The 20,648-nt window shown below is 41.0% G+C and overlaps 1 protein-coding gene across 1 annotated transcript in view; it reads left to right on the top strand.

Moving 5' to 3' along the window:
* The window catches only part of BRCA2 (BRCA2, DNA repair associated), a 58,234-nt gene that overhangs the window by 4,300 nt on the left and 33,286 nt on the right, over nucleotides 1-20,648 (top strand). The window contains exons 4-11 of the mRNA XM_019528520.1: nucleotides 4,006-4,120; nucleotides 6,920-6,972; nucleotides 7,073-7,113; nucleotides 7,197-7,308; nucleotides 10,722-10,777; nucleotides 11,119-11,227; nucleotides 13,034-14,245; nucleotides 15,373-20,544. Of these exons, the coding sequence (XP_019384065.1) occupies nucleotides 4,006-4,120; nucleotides 6,920-6,972; nucleotides 7,073-7,113; nucleotides 7,197-7,308; nucleotides 10,722-10,777; nucleotides 11,119-11,227; nucleotides 13,034-14,245; nucleotides 15,373-20,544 (6,870 nt within the window). The remainder of the gene's footprint in view (nucleotides 1-4,005; nucleotides 4,121-6,919; nucleotides 6,973-7,072; nucleotides 7,114-7,196; nucleotides 7,309-10,721; nucleotides 10,778-11,118; nucleotides 11,228-13,033; nucleotides 14,246-15,372; nucleotides 20,545-20,648) is intronic.

The following is a 20,648-nucleotide window of genomic DNA, read 5'->3' as shown; positions in this document are numbered from 1 at the left end:
CAGAACCACCTTGTGACCCAGCCCTACTGCCAGCCTGGTCCCTGCGCTGTCTCAGGGCTGGCCTGTCAGGGCTGTGCGTGGCGACAGCAGCTGCAGCCCCCCTGCTTGCTGCGCTGGGCAGCGTTTGCCACTGCTGCCTCCTTGCTGTCTAGTGCATGAGTTCCAGATGGCCAGCAGCAGTCAACACTGCCTGATGTGGCAAGCAGGGAGGCTGCAGCTGCTGCTGCTGACGGGTGAGCCTGGAGCTGGCAGCAGGGCTGGGTTACAAGCTGGTACTGAGCGTGGGGAAAAATGGCTCCTTTCTTGCCCTGTGGCTGGCACCTTGAGCTGTAGCTGCTTGCAGCCCGCGTGGGCTGCTAGCACCTGCAGCAGGGAGCACTGGCCATAGGGCGGGCGAGGGGCCATTTTTCCCCACGCTCAGCACCAGCTGCTTCCCTGCCAGCGAACAGGGGGTTGAGGCTGTGCACTGCCCCCTGCCTGTACCACAGGGCTGGGGGACACTGGGAGTGAGCAGGTACAGGAGCATGGGGCCCACACCGGTGTCCCGGGGCTAGTGCTGGCGGGGCACAGAAGAGGGTGGCAGGAGCATAGGGTCCTGGCTGGCAGGGGCTCTATGGAGCTGGGCCAGCTCCCCCCTCTCCCTGCTGGTGCAGCCCAGCCTGGCTCCACAGACTCCTGCCAGACTGCCCTGCTTTGGGCCTACCAGTGCTGGCCCTGGGACATTGGTCCCAAGACATTGGGACATTGATCCCAAGATGGTGACCAGGGGGCAGGGCACCCGTCAAGGGGCAGGGCTGCCCATGCGGCCCTCGACAGCCTGCCAAAACTGGGTAAGCAGCCCTCTGCCCAAAATAATTGCCCGCTGCCGTGCTAGATACAGCACGCAGGGTTTGGCTGGTCCTGTGTGTCATGTGCCAGGCCAGGGCTGGTGTGTGCTGCATACAGTGTGTGGGAGTAGAGCTGGCACATGTGCTGCAAGCAGCGTATGGGGCATACTGCACATAGTGCCTGCCCTGGGCTGGCCTTGTGTGCTGGATCTGGACTTCGAGGCCAGTTTATAGGCCTGGTCCGGTTTGCAGACTGGCCTTGTGTTCCTAACTTACTCCTAACTAAATATGTTGTGCACTTGCACCCTGCCTGGCATTTTTATCCCCCTTTTGACGTACCTACAAGTTTCAGTATTTACATCTCAGATCAGACTTAAATGAGCTACAGTAAAATATGATTAATTGGGCACTCCAGAGGGATGGGTAATGATGACAGTTAATTGTTCAGGGGTGATTAATCAGGAGCTAGCCATATTTTCAACTTTTCCTGAGATAATTAGTCACTATTACTTTACTATGTTTTTCATGTTATATCAAAATGTACAAAAAAAATTCTTCAGCCTTATACAAAAGAGAGAAACAACCCCAAACAATTGCCCCTCCCCCCCCCCCCAAAAAAAAAGGGTACATTGCAATCCAAATACTTTGGAAGGTCAGGTTCCTTGTGCGCTTAAGAACATGATGGCTTGTGAAGTAACCAGGGGTATGCAGAGCTACAGCAAAGAACTTCACAGGACCATTCAAGTGCTCGAGCAATTTGAAGCAACTTTTAGTTCCAAAGGCGTCCCTTTTCCACCTGGCTGGAGTTCATAGTCATCCTGTGCAGCTGATCAAAGATGGCAGTGTCCATTGAAATAAAAACTGGGAAGCAGCTGGAGTACTTCATGCAGCAGCAGCTTTTACTTCAAGGGCATAGGTGTTTCTATCAGTTTTGCTGGACAGTGTTGGGGAGCTCCAGCTGTGGAGAAATACACAATGCCTTGGGAAATAGAGGTCTTAACATACAACTGGAGTGCCTATTTGCTGCTACTTTTACTTTTGAGTATACCACTTTTCCACTTACCTGGAGCTCAGCAGTGCATTTGAAGTAAAAGCCACAGGAGCTAGTCAGCCATTTCATCTTTAATTCAGCAACTAGCTGCCAATTGAACAAGACACAAACTCTCCTGATACAAATGATCTGGGTACTAATTCACCAGTTTAAAAAAGCACATTAGCAGCAAATTCTGTAGTGATGCTCTTAAGGATGTTGAAAGGTTAAACATTCAACCAATAAGTATATTCATACCAATGAGGAATCAGAACTCGTGGTAGACGTGATTTTTATTAGACCAACTAGATTTTTGCAAAAGAATTTCTTTAATTGCAAGCTTTAATGAAGCAGTGGGTGCTTGGGCAGCATGCGCTGCTGAAGAGAGGAGCTGGGCTACCTGCTGGGCCACCCCCAGACTCTACCTGGCAGGACTGCTGTGGCTGCAGCCCCAGGAGGCCCCCAGCACCATCATCTCCCACCTCAACATACTGGGATTGGTCCCTGGGGATCTGGCACTATTGCCTCCCACCCCAGGGGTTGGGATTGGGTTCCAGAAGCCTAGCATCGCCCCTGCCTGGCCCCACACACTAGGATTAGGACCCAGCACTGCTCCCACCCAGCCCCCCCACACCAATCAGACCCTGAGGCCTGGCACCTCCCCTCCCACCCACCATGTGCTGGGGGTCTAGCACTGCCTCTGCTTAGCCCTGTGCTCTGGGATTGAGTGCCTGATCTAGTGCACGAGGCCCAGGATTCCCCATAGATCTGGAAATTTGGTGGTGGAGGAATAGTGCCACTGCTTTTCTGCTGCCAAACTTCTGGACCCATAGGGAGCCCTGCAGGCTGGATGGCACAGGGCCATGTACTGGGGTTTGCGCATTCCTGTTGCAAAGTGTTATTTTTATTGTTTTTGAATATCAGTCTTTACGCTACGTTTGAATAAAGCCTTGTATTATGAACCCCTTATTTTCATGCCTGAACAGTTACTTAATGAGCAATGTGATTGCAGTCAGTAGGATAGCTCCTGTGAGTAACTGCACACCAATCTGGGGTGTCTAAGTCCAGTTCCATTTCCCAAGGTGAAAGTGCTTTTTCACTTACTGTTTCCAGACACTCAACTGTTCAAGGGACACTTACAATATAAAAAGTACTGTTTGGGCTTTATCCATAATACCACAAATGTCGTCTTCTTTATAATTGTTCACTCAACCCAAGAAAGTGGTTGCTTGTACAGACTTGAGATGATGCTGGTAAAATAAATGTAAAGGTGATTTTGGGGTGGAGGGGGGCTCTTGCAAAAATCTCTTCTCTGGTAAGAACAAGCAGTGTGGTGATATTGTATCTTATATTATGAAAAATACATAGGAATAAGTTGAAATAAATGTTAATTAAACAAGGCTGATGAATTTCATAGGAGTTTTTGGTATATATTTAGATTATTTTTAGTACTGTCATTTTGACATAGCATTTGAAAATGCTCTGACTGATTTTTATGGCATTTAGTTTCAAACTTCCTAAAGTGACAGAACTGTTCATGCCTCTTCTGCTATGGAACCACTGTGGGTGTCTATACACATGCTCTAGGGTGGAGGGAGGAGGCGCTATAATTAGAATGGCTCCAAGAGCCACTTGTGCCCACAGTATCACTTGTATTCAGTTTCCTGCACTTCAAACTCATCAAACGAGCTTTAGTTAAAGCGCCTCTGCCTCAGTTTTGAAAAACAGGGACACTACTACAGGTGACAGGGATGCTGCTGGAACATGCTAATTGGCACTCTCCAGCAAACTTGATTGATCCAGTCTTTTCTGTGTGCTAATTCAGATGTTGGAGCAGAGCCCTGTCATGTGTATAAGGTGCTCTGTGAGCTGAGGCAGAGCCAGGTGACCCAACCTGGCAGTGGCAGTGTACCACCCCCTGACCCACTCTCTCATTACCCCCAGTCTCTTTTTAAAACGTCTGATGACTATCTTGGAACACAGTTTGAAAACTACTAATTTATGGTGTCATTTTTAGAAATACAAGAAACTGGTAGTTGTGCTTTGTTTTTATTTTGTTTAAAAAATTAGTCTGCAAAAATCAAAATAATTTCAAGCAAATATTCAGGATGTGGCTGATTTATTGTACTATGTATGCAAATATTGCAGGCCAAGAGAGTTTGACTAATAAAGAACATAGAACTAGCCCATGTATTATGAAGACAAAAATGGATCAAGCAAATGAAATATCTGTGTCTCCTTTTGATACTTGCCTCAATACAAGGTACGTTAAGAATGTTAGCTTTTCTAAAAATGAAATAAATAACTTCTTCCCATAAAAGAGATTTTTTTAAGTAAAGGATTTATTTAAATTCAAATTCTATTGCATCTGTATTAGGTTACAATAGACCTGGAGATGTATATGAAGTTTTAGAACAGAGAGATTAATCTTGTTATATCCTGTAAAGTGTGTGTGTAATGTTATAGCATCTAGAAAAGTTTATTGAAGAGGCCATCCTTAATGGACTGGCCGACACCAACATCCTGAGAGATGGCCAGCATGGGTTTGTTGCGGGTAGGTCTTGCTTGACCAATCTCACTTCCTTTTACAACCAGGTGACCTATCACCTGGACAGAGGAGAAGAGATTGATGTCCTATATCTTGACTTCAAGAAAGCCTTCGATCTGGTATCCCATGATCACCTCTTGGTGAAACTGGCCAATTGTGGCCTTGGGTCCACCATGATCCTCTGGCTGGGAAATTGACTCCGTGGTCAGACCCAGAGTGTGGTAATTGACAGAAGTCAATTGTCATGGTGCCCTGTGACCAGTGGGGTCCCTCAAGGCTGTCTTTGGATCCATATTGTTCAACATTTTCATTTAATGATGTGGATATCAGAAGTGAACTGCCCAAGTTCCCCGATGACACCAAACTTTGGGGAAAAGCATCTGCACCTGAAGACAGGAGGGTGATTCAGGCTGATCTGGACAGGCTCAGCAAACAGTCAGATGAGAACCTGATGGTGTTTAACACTGAAAAATGCAAGGTTCTCCACCTTGGGAGGAAAAACCTGCAGCATGCTTATAGGCTCGGCAGTGCTACACTGGCTAGCACTATGGAAGAAATAGACTTGGGGGTCATCATTGACTACAAGATGAACATGAGCCTGCAATGCAATGCTGCAGCTAGTAAAGCGAGCAAAACTCTGTCTTGCATCCATAGATGCTTCTCGAGCAAATCCCAGGACGTCATTCTCCCCTTGTACTCGGCTTTGGTGAGGCCACAGCTGGAGTACTGCGTCCAGTTTTGGGGCCCGCAATTCAAAAAGGATGTGGAGAAGCTTGAGAGAGTCCAGAGAAGAGCCACACCCATGATCAGACGTCAGGAAAGCAGACCTTATGACGACAGGCTAAGAACTATGGGGTTCTTTAGCCTGGAAAAGTGCAGGCTGAGGGGCGATCTGATGGCCATCTGTAAGCTTATCAGGGGTGACCACCAGTATCTGGGGGAATGTTTGTTCCCCAGAACGAAGGTCGAACAGTTATAAACTCCTCCAACACAGTTTCAGGCTGAACATAAGGAAGAATTTCTTTATTTTCCGAGCCCCCAAGGTCTGGAATAGCCTGCCATTGGAGGTGGTTCAAGCACTTGCATTGAACACCTTCAAGAATAAATTGGATGCTTATCTTGCTGGGCTCCTATGACCCCAGCTGACTTCCTGCCCCTTGGGCGGGGGCCTGGACTCAATGATCTTCTGAAGTCCCTTCCAGCCCTAATGTCTATGAAAATCTAGCTGAGTGAATTGGAACTTGTCAGCTACGTTTTTAATTTACTCTTGTTTTAAATTGGTTGAACTCTTACGCTGTTGATTAAAATATTTTTCTTTTCATTTAATTAAGTTATAGTATAGCTTGCATAAGACATGTTAGTTGACCTTGTATCAAATGATAAGTATTGTAGAAGCTGAAATAATTAACATGAAATAGTACCTGCAATATATTAGTATCATATGCTAAAAATAATTCCTTTCCAAAATAAATTAATGACTAAATGTTCATGGATTCTTTGTAATACTTTGTTTTCTAGAATTTGGGTGTTTTTGTTTTGTTTTTCAAATCAAGCTAAAGTATTTCAGGTTAGGCTTAGTGAAGTATGTTAATTTCAAACGACCACCAGCTTAGATACCAGATTTCAGTACAATTCAATCAGTACAGTCTGTATATAGATTTCATAGATTTTTAGTGTCGGAAGGGACCTACTAGATCATTGAGTCTTGACCCCCTGTCCTGGGCAGGAAAGAGTGCTGGGTTCAGATGACCCCAGCCAGGTGTTTTTTCCAGTCTCCTCTTAAATACCTCCAAAGAAGGGGATATCACCACCTCTCTTGGAAGCGTATTCCATATTTTGGCAACCCTCACTATAAAGAATTTTTTCCTGGTGTCCAATCTAAATTTGGTCTCCTTCAGTTTGGCCATTGTTTCTAGTTACCCTGATGGGTGCCTTAGTAAACATTGTATCCCCTATATTTCCTGCTGTGCCCCCCTGCATGAGTTTGTAGACAACCACAAGATCACCTCTCAGCCTTCTCTTGCAGAGGCTGGAGAGATTCAGGTCCCTCAATCTGTCCTTTTAGGGTTTTTCCTGTAGGCCTTTACTATACGGGTGGCCCTCCTCTGAACCCTTTCCAGGTTATCTACATCCCTCTTGAAGTGAACCTCCCTTCTCCCTCTCCAGCCCATTGCTCACAGTCCCCAGTTGGCTGGGAAGGCTGGACAGGGTGCAGGCATTCCAGCAGCCTCCTGGGAGGTGTGTGGAAGCACCCCACAGCTGCTGACCTGAGTGCCAGCAGGCACCGAGCCCCCCCACCAAACAGCACATGTCTGTTCAGTTGGAACGTGCTCTAATAAAATTCAATAGAGTGCTTTATACATAGGCTTTTTGAACGTCTGCACTTAGCCTTAAATTACAAATGTGATTTTACGACGGATGTTATGCTTGATGGTGCATATTATCTATTAGGAATGCTTACCATTTTATATTAATAAACCATGATAATTTTTTGCTTGTTTTTTGTCTGTGTAGGTCATCAGTTTTAAGAAGTAGTTTCAGAACACCACAGAAAAATATTGTTCCTGGTGTGTATATTTGTTCTATGCCTCCTACTAATGAAAATATCCAGTAACTTCTAGAGGTAATAGATGACTCAAAAGTTTTGATTCAATTTTTGTTTTTCAGTGGCATATGGAAGCTTATTTTGCTCACCTAAGCTCTTGGAGGTAAGCATTTTATTTCCAAGTGCTAGTTTCTTACAGGTGTTTCTGAAATTCTTTGTAAAAAATATTATTTGGTATGTTTTTAGGTCAAGACACCAAAATGTATTTCTGAAAGTCTGGGAGCAGAGGTGGACCCAGATATGTCTTGGTCAAGTTCTTTAGCCACACCACCTACCCTTGGTACAACAGAAATAATAGGTAACACTATCAGTGCATAACGATTTTGGGGTTAAGCATTTGGTTTTAATGGGTCTTATGGTTGGTATCCTTTTATCCGCAAGTGATGGTGGATATTGCAGTCTATGGCATAGATGGTGTACAGTATCTCATGTGACCAAATAGTCCACTCCAAGATTTGCATGATCTGTGGCAGTGGTTGCAAGTGCATGTGTCATGGTTGGATGGTTTGAGGGCTGCTTGCTTCCTACGGACTCTTTTCTCTTCAAGCTGTTGGAGCCAATTGCTGTTGTGGACATTGATGCCCTAGTGGAGATGATGATGCCACTTGTTCTGATCACTTGCCAATGTTTCTTATTGGTCAGGACCAATGCCTTCATATCCTCTCTTGCATGCATTTTTGTAGAGTAGCTTGGGATGTCCTGTCATTCTTCTACCCTCCAATAGTTCCCTGTTTAGCATAGCCTTGGGTGTATGCCCATCTTCCATTCTGCTCAGGTGGCCTAGCCAATACAGTTGTTTCTGTTTGAGTAGGGCTGTCACACTTGGTAAATTTACCCTTTGGAGAACCTCTGCGTTGGTGACTTTATCTTTCCATTTGATGTTGAGTATGCAGTGTAAACGGCGCAGGTGGAAACTGTTTAATCTTTTCTCTTGATGTGCATAAGTTGTCCGTGTTTCCTTTCCATACACGAGTTCTGAGTATGCAAGCCTTGTACACTAGCATTTTGCTTGTAATGGTAAGCTTTGAGTTTTCCAGGTTCTTTTTGTTATGTTGCTGAAGGTGGTGGCAGCCTTTCTGATGCAGACATTAAGTTCTTCATCCAGTGAGAGGTTGGTAGTCACTATAGCATCTAGGTAACTGAACTTTTTGACTACTACAAGATGCCTCTGGTTGTTGCGGTCACTCTTATCTCCTTAATTTTTATATGGACTAGTGATGCTTGTGTCACGCATGTCTTGTGGTACCTTGCCTTCTTTCCAGCATTTGAGTAGCAGCTGATGAAGATATGATAATAGGCTTTCTTTCCCACACTTGAGAATTTCTGCTAGGATGCTGTCTTTTTTCCAGGAGCCTTGCCACTTGATAATGAATCAATGGCCTTGCTTAGCTCTTCTACAGTGGGCTCTAAAGCTAACTCTGGCATGACCTGTAGAGTTGGTATTTGGTCCAGTAATTCGCTGGTGATGTTTCTTTCTTGTGAGTATAGCTCTGAGTAGTATTCAGCCCAGCAAGACATCTGCTTGCTTTTATCTGTAACTGCTTCACCACTGCATGACTTGAAAGGTGCAGTCTTGTTGACAGTAGGACCTAGAGCTTTCTTTAAAGCTTTTTTCAGATGGTTGTACGTGACTCTTAGGTTTCCTGTGTCTGAGGCTTGTATCTCATCACAGAGTCCAGTACTAGGGGTGTACTGATAGGGATTTTGGGGGCCAGTGCCAATAGCCGATTTTTAAGGAGGCATATCGGCCGGTACCAGTCCGATTTCCGATACAACTGCATATACCTGATAAGTCTGTTGTGGTGGAAAGGGAGGGAAGAGGAACGGGGCATGGCAGGGTGGGGAACAGATCAGCGCTCCCTGTGGTGAGTGAGTGGGGCTGGGTTAGGCGCTGGCCTGCCAGGGTGGGGCACAGCATAGAGCCTCGGCTTATCCAGGGGAGGGGGGGGCATATATGCCACCGGGTCTATGCAGGGGGGTGGTGCTCGGAGGGGGGCTATGGTGAAATTTGGGGTGGCTGCAGCCCCAACCATAACCCTTCCCCCCTCCCAGCGCCGCTGCTGCCACCCACCCTAAGTACAGCCTAGCCCCAGTCCCCCCTCCCCTCCTGGGAAGAGCCCAGTGCAGCCCCAGCCTGCAGCAGTAGCCCTCCCTGCTCCACCCTGCAGAGATCCAGGGACACGCGCTGCTTTCCCTCCCGTGCCCTCCTAGGGTATGCACAGCAGTGGAAGCTGCTCCCCCTCCACGTGTCTCCCAGATGGATCCATCCTGCACCGAACTCCACCCTGTTTGAGCAGCAGCTGGCCCAGCCCCACTCCTGCACTGTGGGGACCTTGATATGCCCCCACCCCATGCCCCTTCCCTCCCCCATCCCCTTCTACCACAACAGGCTTACCAGCTGCATGTAGCTCTCCAAGCTTCCAGACTGTGCTCCTGGCCACCTATATGCTGTGCTGCAGCTGTACACACACACGGGCTTTTATCTGCCAAATTATTGGCCACATCAGGCTGATTTCCAATATAGTCAATTTTCTTTATTTTGGTACCAGTCTGATATTGGACTGATGTATCAGTGCACCTCTATCCAGTACTGATTTGCACACTGTCTGGTTGCTCTCTGTACCTCATTTTTTGCCTGTCGGTGTTTTGCTTTGACGCTCTCCAGCTTCATGTTGTGTTTGCATGGTCCCAGGTATGATGGAAACCCTTTATTCAAATAAACTGGATTCTTACTATTAATCTGATGATTTAATCATTGGTTATGCGGTGCCTATAACCGAGCTGCAGCAGGTTGATTTTGAACAAAATCACTGAAAGAAACCAAACTGTGTTCTGGTCTTAAAAAAACTAAGACTAGTTCATTTTGTGTTGGGGTTCAAAACACATAAAATGGTGTCCTCCGTGACAGAATTAAAATAGTAACATTTATAGAAGCAAAGATTAGAATAATGATTGCCTATATCCACATCACCTCTTACCTCTGGCAAATCAAGGTAAAACAAGACCAAACAGAATAAGTCCTTGAATGAATGGTGTGTGAAAACATAAAGATACACCAGTAAATGCTGTTGTGATGCAGTAGTTTACATTTGTCCTGTAAATTCAGTGTTGAACAAATGCCCAACAGTGGTTGGTCTATAGAAGAGGCCTGGTAGCTTTAATACAAAATTGAACAACTTCAGCATTCTTCGTGTATATTACAAGCATACCGAATTTATATAACCAGTTTGTAAGAGGTTTTAGGGTACACTTACAAGAAACCCACTGCGTTAGTTGGAAAATTATCATTAAAACATGTTTTATAAGTGCAGAAGTTCTTGGTTGGTGTTGCTTCATATAACTGAAGTAACATTTCTGCAATTGTATAGAAATATTTAGCAGCCAAGATATTTTTTCTAATACTGATTTTATTTTAATTGCTAAAATTCAATTTAGAGCTATTGACAAGGCAACTATCCAGTCTAGTACTTCAAGAAAGGATTTAAATGTTTAAGTTCTAATTTGTCTTATGGCATTCAGAGAGTATTTTCATAAATTTCTGCTATTAGGCAATTTGGTGAATCTTTCAGTATGCGGATAATCTCTCCTCACTGTAAATACAACAAAAGATCTTGCCCCATAATGTTTTTAAACTAGTTTCTAGCATATTTAAACTGTTTATTAAGTATTAAGCATTAATTTATGTTTCCAAATGTACTTGTTAAATTTCAGCTAAAGAAAATGATTCACTATCTGGATCAAAAGAACATGATGACAGAATTGCCAAGGTAAGGCATGAATCTGATTATAGTTATGTTACTTAGCTGTTTGTGTTTCTCCAGCCAAAAAGTAAAATATTTGATTTCCCCTTGTCTTCACATCTGGGTCTCCAAATGTGTTTTTAAGAGGTGAAGTTTTACAATTTAATTATTTGCAAAATTTAGCATGGTAAAGCAGGATATACCTTAATTTGATATTTTTACCTTTTTCTATTCTTTGAATAGATACAAATTTTGATTATGAGACTACATATAAATGATATGCAAATTATTAAAGCACCTAATATTTAAATGCTAAAGTGTAAGTGCATCTTATTTGGCACTTAATAGTCTAACACTTGGGCTTGCAGGTCTTGCACAACTTCTACAATTGCACAAGTCCTGAAAAGAATGGTATAAATATGGAATCCACACCAGAGATAGTAAAATTAAATGCAGAAAGTGATGTCAAAGACTGTGGTAAGCACTGCTACTTTCCTTTTACTAATTTAGAAGTGTTACAGGGGTCTCCAACTACAACATCTCTGGCTCTGAGAAGGTTAGCACTTGGCTCTGACCTTGGAGGGTAAAATCTGCCCCCTTTGGTCCCTGAGGCTGGCAGTGGAAGAAGCATAGCAGCCATCTTGCAGCATCTCCGTGTTTCTCCTCCATTTCAGCACATGAAAATCAGCTTCCCTGCTTAAGATATGCCACCCTAGTTTTGGAAGGTTGATTATTTATTTATTTATTTTTTTTAGGGTGATATGCAAGTAAATATGGTATTTTGACCAGTTCATTAAACAGACTGGATCAGGTGCTCTAAATATTACCCTATTGTCCCAATTATAAGATGACTGACTGTAAGATGAGAAAGGAGGATGGAAATATTCCATCACAGAAGCAACATTTTGAATTTTAATGCTTGATAAATATGAGTTGTCAGTATTTAGGTGATGTTAAAAAAAACCCAAAACATTGTATAATACATGAATACACATCTAAATAGTGCAATGTGATGATAATGATATACAGTATAACCTCATGAATCGGGCATGCTCGGGACCATAGGTGATGCTTGGGGGGGGTACATGCCCCCCCCTTCCCTGATTGGCCCTCACCAGTCAGGGAGTGGGGGGCAACAATTGGTGCCCCTCCCAAGATTGTGGGGGTGCCAAGAGAAACACTAGCGGCATGTCTGGGTTTGCCAGCAGTGGCAATCAGCCACTGGGGGGGAACCCTCCCCCAGTCAGTGATTTCTTCTCCCCCCGGATATCAGGAGGCACTAGTCGCCCGTGTACCAAGTACCTGCCAGAAATTTGAAAACTCTGGATTTTTGAAACTGGAGCGGTGGCCGGTCCTGGAGTCAGGGCGTGCAGCAGCCAGTCCTGGAGCAGTGGCTGCATGTGGGGAAGAACATGGCGGCGGCAGCAGCCACCGTGAGCAAACTTCCCCCTCCACTGCTCTGGGACTGGCCACCACTACTCCCCAATTTAGTGTAGTTTTAAAAAGTGCTGGATTTTTGAGAATTCTGGATATTTGATATCTGGATTTATGAGGCTATACTGTATTTCTTTTTTAAAATTATGCTCTGTGAACTACAAACAGTAGACCCAAAGAGGGAGAAAAAGTAAAATTTTGACTATTCTTAGGATCTTCGTTGTCCCTTATATGTTATAACTTCAATAGAGAAAAAATAGAGATTTAATTTGTAGTTTCCTTCTCAGTTTTCTTTTCCAGGGATATTGGCACTTTCCGCTCTGCTGATTGAAGAAGCCTGGGTTTTCATTTCCAAAACTTGCTGATCACTGCAGCAGGCAAAATATAGCTGAACATGTCCATATTCACCTCTCCCCTTCATAGCAACATAGTTGAACCACTGAAGAACAATGCTGATGAGGACAGCCTTCTTTGGGGCATCCCAAAGTGGTTCTGGGGAAACAGCATAAGGACAAATGTATACTTGGAGTCGTTTCAGAGGGGAGGGGTAGCGCTACTTCAGTCCATAAGTGCACCAGTCTAGCAAAATTGCTCCTACTTTTTTGATCCTGAGTGAAGCAGAGTTAAGTTGGGGTATTTTGGCTCACTTGTATCAACAGAGGATCATGCACAAGTAATAGTTACAGTGTAAGACCTGCTGTGCTGTCTTTGAGCAGCAGTGCTCCCCCTCCCTTTTTTGCTGCTGCTACAGTTTACCTATGTCCATGCCTACAATTTGTGGATTGTGCAACAGTAACATGTCTTTAACTACTGCCTTCTATAATCTGTTCATTTTTTAACTATTTACAGAGTTAGAGAAGATGTTAGATGGCTCATTTGGTGAAACAAGCAGCTTCCAGGATCCATCTCATATTCCAGATAAGGCAGCTGTAGACTCATTGGCATTTAATGCACTGAAAGATGGAGAGAAATGTGAAGCAACAGAAGATATGCCAAATGGAAAAGAGGATGTTCTTTGTGTATGTCTTAGTAGTAGCAAACCTGGAAATCTACAGAAAGTGAAAACAGACCTTCATTCTAAGAAAAAGCATCTTGATAAAATGAAAGCTGCTGAACTTCAAGAAATCGATGGAGTGACAGGGAACTTTAGAGATGTTCGCTTAATGAAGTGTGAAAGAGAATTGGATTTCCCTAGATGTAAGCTGTTTGCAGCTGACGCATCAAATAATAGAATGCAGATGCCTTCTGAGAATCAGAAATTTACAAATTTACATGTGCCATCTTCCTTAACCTCTGAATGGTCTCAGCTGGATTTATCGGGTCTTGATTCAGTTGAGTTGGAAAGGAAGTCCTCATCTGATATTTGCTCACAAGTTAATTTATGTAACAAGAAAAATTCACAAGACAAATTAGCACATTCTTTGGACACAAGTACTAACTTTAGTACTTTAGAAACCCCTTTACTAAATGCAATGGAAGGACAAAAATGGTTGAATATCAATTTTTCAGAAAACATGGATGATGAAATAAAAATGTATGAAAACAATTCAATTTCTGAAACCTCTCCAAGGTGCTCTGCTTCTGCAAGTGTTCAGGATCTCAATTTAGTGAAAGGATGTGCAACTGAAACAGTTTCCAAAGTGAGCTGCTTTGACTGTAGAACCTTCATGGAAACTGCAAATTTTGCAGAATACTCTGTAATTCATGACAACTGCTTTCCCAAACATTTAAAAGAAATTTCTCAATTTTCAATAACTGATGCTGCCTCTCACCCTCTTCTGTATAATGTTTCAACTTCAAATATTCACGATAGCCTAACATGGTCAACAAGCAACGATGACAGCTCTAAAAGATCAGGCCTGAAAAGCATAAATGTGTTACCTAGCCTGAAAAAGAGATCAAAAAAATTTCTTTATACTTTGAATGAGACAGTATTATACAAAGAAGGAAAAATCCAGAAAGACTTGAGCACCGAATCTCTTATTCATTCTGCATTATCCCATTCAGAATTTGTATCGCATACCTTTAAAGGTTCAGATGCAGTCAGCAAGGATGATCAAGGTATATCTTTTTAGTACAGTGGTCCTCAACCTTTTTTGTACTAGATCCCATTTGTAAACATTGATGGCCAGTTCTGACCCAGTGTGAGGTGGGGGGGGGGGAGGAGGGGGCAAGCAGTCCCTTGCAGGCTGGAACCTTGCCAGTCTGGAAGGGAAAAGCTATGGTTTCCCACGTTTGTCTCCATTTTTCAAGCTTGTTAATCCATTTTTAAAATTTGTTTGTGACCCTTCGTATATTCTTGTGATCTACTTTTGCGTCACAACCCACAGGTTGAGAAATCCTGTTTTAGTGACGCTTTTTTTTATAGAACCTACTTTTTGTTTCACATGCACTTCAGAGGAATCATTATAGTTTGGAAGGAGAACTGTAGCTCACAGGACTGGTAATAACATCTGGAGTTAGCCCACTGAAGGTAATAATGACAGAAATGTTAAGCAGTCTGGTTAGCCTATTTGAAATGTATTGGACTAATTTCTAGTCATTATTGTCACCTTGGTGTTAAAGAGGATTGAATGGACATGCAGATTATTCAGCACCTTCAAATTTTGGAGGATGTTTTTTCAAAGTCAAGAGTGACTAAAAAGTATTATTATAGAGGGAACCTTTAATTTCCATTGCCTCTTTCAGGAGCATTAAACCTTTTTAAAAATTTGCTAAAGTACACATCTACTCTGGTACTGTACTTTATAATTTATTTTCAAAAGTTGTGCATTTTACAAGAATTATTACATCAAACTCAAAAATCAAGGATCCTTTCTTGCGTGAAATATATACTACTGAACATAAATGCTCAACAATCAAAAGATGGACACCACCTCCTCTAATTCAATTTAATAAAAACAATTGATTTGTTATTCAGATCATATCAGATTCGCTGGTCAGTTATCAGACCATAATTGAGTCATGTAAGGCCACAGTCCTATGAACATTTACACACTTTAAATCAATAAGCCATTCATGGTAGTAAAGATAAGTAGGTACTTAAGTACTAACAGCTTTAGAGCCATAATTTTGTGAAAGGACTTATTTGTTTAGCTGCCACTTTTTTGAAAAAGTGAGAATTGCTGTGTTACTTCTGTTGATTGACGTGTCGGATTAATTTACAATATTTCCTATTTTTTTTATAGACCTTCCAGTTCTCTCTACTGAGGGAAAATGTTTACTGTCAGAGACTGAGGAAAAGTCTGTGTCAAGCAAGTACGCCACCAAAACAGATATTGCAAATAACTCCTCTGCTAGTTCTTTCAATAATGAACTGGTGCATCACGAGTTGAAGGATGTAGTAAAAAATAATAGAGAGGAGCATCAACCTGTTACATCAGACATGGCCAGTACTTGGAGAGACTATTTAGTGGATGCTTCAAATACTAATGCTGGTCCAAGTATAAAGCATAAAGTTTTAGTCACAGCCTGCTTCTTCACAACGAAGTATTCCAAAATGGACTTTGGTAGGACTATACAGTCCCCTAAAAAAGATGTGTTAGCTGGAAATACCAATACTAATCTGAATGCTACTGTTGCACCTCAACAGGGACCACAGTGTAGACAGACTTCTAGTGATAATGATCACTTGATTGAATTTGAGTTAGAACCAGTTTCTATGACAAACTGTAACTGCAGCAATAGCTTGAGTGAAATTAACCTTGACAAAAATAACAGCGATAGTATACGTTGCAATAGAAATACATCAGCAAAAGAAAATTATGCTACTAACAAGTTGCCAATACATGAATGTAAAGGAATAATTAATTCACCATTGAAAATACAGTCATATAAGAATTCTAGCACTATGCTAAAGGGAGGGAACAAAATGGATGGAGGTTCATTTTTAAAAGTTACAGCTGATAATCGAGAAACTGAGTCTGCTGAAAATGATGAAAATAAGTTTCAGACAGCTGATAACAAAAACATAGTAGGTGTAGAAAGTGGCAATAAAGTGTTGGATCGCACAGATCTTAGTTCTTTACCAGTGGTAATTTCTGAGAAATCTACGTTGCCACTGCTGCAAGATGTACCAGCTTTTAGTGCACAAGAGTCTGTTTCAACTAAGGCTCAAAAAGCAAGACTTGTGCTTCTATCAAAGAAAGGACCAGAGCCTAATGCAGAAATTAAACATCGTATAATGAAGGCAGTTGAATATCCTTTAAAATGTACTGCATCAGATAACAATATAAATTCAGTAACATCTTTATGTTTCAACAAGAGAGCCAAAGAAAATTCTGAAAACAAAGAGAAATGGCTAGGACATGCAAGCTTTAGTGCACACAGTTTAAAACAGAGGTTTGATGGCTTCCAAACTGCTTCCAATAAGCAGATCAAACTCTCTGAAAATAGCATAACAAGAAGCAAAATGCTTTTCAAAGATATGGAGGATGAGTGTCTTAAGGATTTGTCCACAGATGGAATAAAAAGCATTTCAAATAAAGTTACAAGTGAAAATAAGATTTCTTCAGTTTTGGAAAATAAATTGGACACTGATTCTTCCCCTAGTTTTGATTCACAAGCAGGTTTGGTTGAATTTAATAATCCACATTGTATTTTATTTAAAAGCATGCATTCGTCTTTTCAAAACTTGCCTAAAAATCAGCAACAGTTACGTGAGCAAAACCAAACTTTGACAGCAAGCCAAGAAGCTGAAATCACTGAACTTTCTAACATACTAGAAGAAACAGGTAGCCAGTTTGAATTTACACAGTTTCGAAACAGTGTAACACAGAATAATGCATCTGAATTATATGTAAGTGTAGGTACCAGTGAAATGATTAACTCAAAGAATATTTCTGGCCTGTGTAAAAATTCAGATTCTGTTGATGATTTTGAAACTGAAGTTAAAATAAGTGACAATTTTTTGAGTAAGTGTGCAGACACAGAGTCTAAAATGGTGGGCAATAAAAAAGAAGACAATTTTAATCTTCAGAAATATAACTGTGAAGAGGTTGCTTCTAATTTACATGCAAATGAAAATAGGATGCTTTGTATACCAATTTTCTCCATTCCTATGCAAGAAAAATGTTCTAATTTGGAAGGCTTTTGTTCAGCTGGAGGCAAAAAAATACATATTTCTAACAAGGCTTTGACAAGAGCTACAAAGTTGTTCAGTGACCTGGATGATGGTAGCGAAATGCTGAAATTCACTGAAATAAATACAAAAAGTAGATGTTCGAATAAATGCATGTCTTCTAATTGGAATGTTTCTAGATGCCCAACAGAAAAGGGCAACTGCTGTGCAACAAATTTAAAAGATACACAGGTGGCTTCTGAGCATACATCTCAAAATAATCAAATACACATGGAAAATAAACCAAAAAATGATGGTGAAAATATTCATATTATTGGGAGTACTGAAGTTAATAACCTAAAAGATAACGCACAATATTCTGCTCTTGAAATGGGAAATAGTCTACCATCTAGTGAAAGCCATGCTCAGAGTCTGAAAATCTTACAACAGCTACCAAACCAGGGTGACACTCAAGTTAAGTCTAATTCTCAAGAAGTTCTGTCAGATCTAACGTGTTTCGGAGAAGCAGCTAAAACTGAAGAGATGTTTACTTTAAATATTCTGGATGAAATTGAACAACTGGATCATAATACAAAAGAACAAAAAATAAGTTCGGGTCATAAATGTTTATCACAAAATTTTCAAACTGTAACTAATATATCAGTTTCTGAGGCACTGTTGGATGAAGCCCCACATTTGCTTCCTGAAACATATGCAGAAAAAGAATTGAATAAAGTTGTTTCAATCCTCAATAGGCAAATGACAAATAGTATTAGCAAAGAAGGCGCAGATACAATTTCTGTCCAAAAAAGTATTAACATGAACCAAGATGAAACCAAAATGTGCTTTGACCATTATCAAATTAACATCCAACAAGACAAAGACTTTAAAATCAAAGATACAATGCAGACCAATGTTATTGGTTTCCATACTGCAAGTGGCAAGAAAATTACAACTGCTGATGAATCTTTGGCTAAAGCAAAACTGTTTTTTGCAGAAGAAAATATATTCTTTGAGAACGAAGACAATGGCAATTTTGAGGACCCTGAGATTCAGTCTTTAAATGAAAAGAAAGGTAACAAAACATTTGTAGGAGATTGTGAATTGTTTTTGGAAAACACTGCTAACTGTATTGAAGAAAAGCTTGATCTTACAGATAACCCTGTTTCTAAAAAACCTGGAAAAGATGCATTTAAACTGATAGTACAAAGTAGTTCAACTGAAAAAACAGTTAGGGAAAATCTTTCATTAGAGAGCAGTGTGTTGGCTAACTTGGCCAATGAACCTGAAAAATATGCAGAAGCTTTTTATTCAAAAAGACCTATTGCTGTGGACTTCGGAAATTTAGATTCAGAATTTTATACTGAAAGTAGAAAAAGTGTTGTAAGTAAAGTTTCTGTATTTGAGACAGAGTCTTTTGGAGAGAGAAAACTGGAACACTCTTCAAGAAAAAGTGATGCCTCAAAACATACATTGCTTGTTTCTAGTACTGACCAGACTACAGATATGCATGTAACACAAGTTTCCCACACTTCCGTAGAAAATCCTGTACATGAAAATGCACAAAGTATTTTAACAGTTAAGGATGATAAAAATAAATGCCATGATTGCTTTTATGTAAGTTTGGGCAACTTGTCAGATAGTAGCTCTTTTGTTAAATGCCATACGAAGCAGTCTGAATGTCAAAATTCAAATGACACGTGCCATATTATAAACTGTGTCTCAGAAAATATACCTAATACTTGTCAAGAACAGCCACTGACAAGTCTTTCTTCAGACAAAAACAGTTTTATTAGTTTCAAAGATACATTTCATAATAAAAGTTGTATAAATCCAAAAAATGATTTGAAACTTCTGGGTGCTGAAAATACTCTGAAAATTTCAGCAACAAAAGTAGAAAGTTCTTTTTCAAAGCCACTGAAGGATGGACCATTTGTTTTCAGTACAGCAAAAGGTAAAACAGTCACTGTTTCTGAAGATGCACTGAAGAGAGTCAGACAGCTGTTTCCAGAAAATCCTGATAACCCTATAAAACAGAATATTAAGACTAAATTGGAAATTAATCGAGTTGATGTTACAACAGATCGCTTGAAGACCTTTGAAAACACCAACTGCCCCATTTTTAATAATTCAGTAAATGTAGAGAAGACTGAGATGGATAATGTATCTACAGTCCATTTCCCTAATGCAAATAAGAACAGTCATAAAGATAAACAAACACTATACCAGAAGAGAAATACATCTCCAGATCTTGGATCTGAGACAAGTCTTCAGTCACTGTCCTTTCAAATGAAAAATAAACTTTCTGGTATATATAAATCTCCTAAAAAGCTAAATCATCCTGGAGATTTTCCTGCAGGTAATCTAGGTTTTTTTAGCACAGCAAGTGGTAAACATGTACAATTATCAGAAGATTCATTAAAGAAAGCTAGACAGCTTTTTTTTGAAATGGAAAATAATTCATTAGATGGGCAACAAAGCATTTTGGATATGAAATATGGCTATAAAGTATCTTCAGTCGGGGGAAAAATAGGGAAGGGTGGAACTGCAAGTGCTTCAGTACTTGTGAACATGGAGTTAGTAAAATCACAAGAAAAAAACCCTCCAAATCCGGAACTCATTCTGAGTCCTCCATTTGGATTCAGCACAGCAAGTGGAAAGAAAGTGCTAGTCTCTGAAAATGCTCTTCATAAAGTTACAGGAATCGTAAGAGATTTTGATAATATTGCCAGCACCAAATGTTGCTATGCAGATCACGTTAATTCAATGCAAGATTCTGGTTCAGCTATTAAAACTTCAGTGAATTATGTTGGTAAGGCTAAAGCAGGAGTTGAAATCAAGAATTCAAGAATTCAGGAAACTTGCAATAAAGAAACTGACTTATCAGGAATCTCTCATGAAACAAAGCCTTTAGAAAACATTTGCAGTAAATCTTTGGGCTTAACCCACAGTGAAGAGGACAAGCACTTAACACTATTAAAAAATGCCTTTATGCTAAAGGATTCCTGCTCTTCAAAAAATGAGCATCAACGGATGGGAAAAAATAGTAAAGTAGTTTTGTGCAGTACACCTACTAAACCAAAGCAGGGTGTTTATCTTACATGCTCCCAGATTCCAGAAAATTATTTGGAAACAGAAGTAGTGGAAAGTGCCAAGGCTTTAATGGAAGATTGTGACCTCACTGATTATGAACTACAAAATAGTACCAAAAAGTCCCTTTTGGCATGTAGAAAGATGGATAAAAACTTTCCATTAAACATGAGAATGGGGAAGAGACGCATGGCAGAGCAAATCTCAGTTGGTAAGTCTGTGGCGTATTAAACTCTATTGAAGTTTATTTAACTTCACATTATGGAATTGCTTAGAGCAGGTGTGCTCAACCCCTGGCTTGTAGGCCAGATCTGG

The sequence above is a fragment of the Crocodylus porosus genome, unplaced genomic scaffold, assembly GCF_001723895.1.
Source record: "Crocodylus porosus isolate Cpor-Errol unplaced genomic scaffold, CroPor_comp1, whole genome shotgun sequence".
Lineage (NCBI taxonomy): Eukaryota > Metazoa > Chordata > Crocodylia > Crocodylidae > Crocodylus > Crocodylus porosus.
Note: the sequence above shows the minus strand (reverse complement) of the source record. Positions and strands in the feature narration are given on the sequence as shown.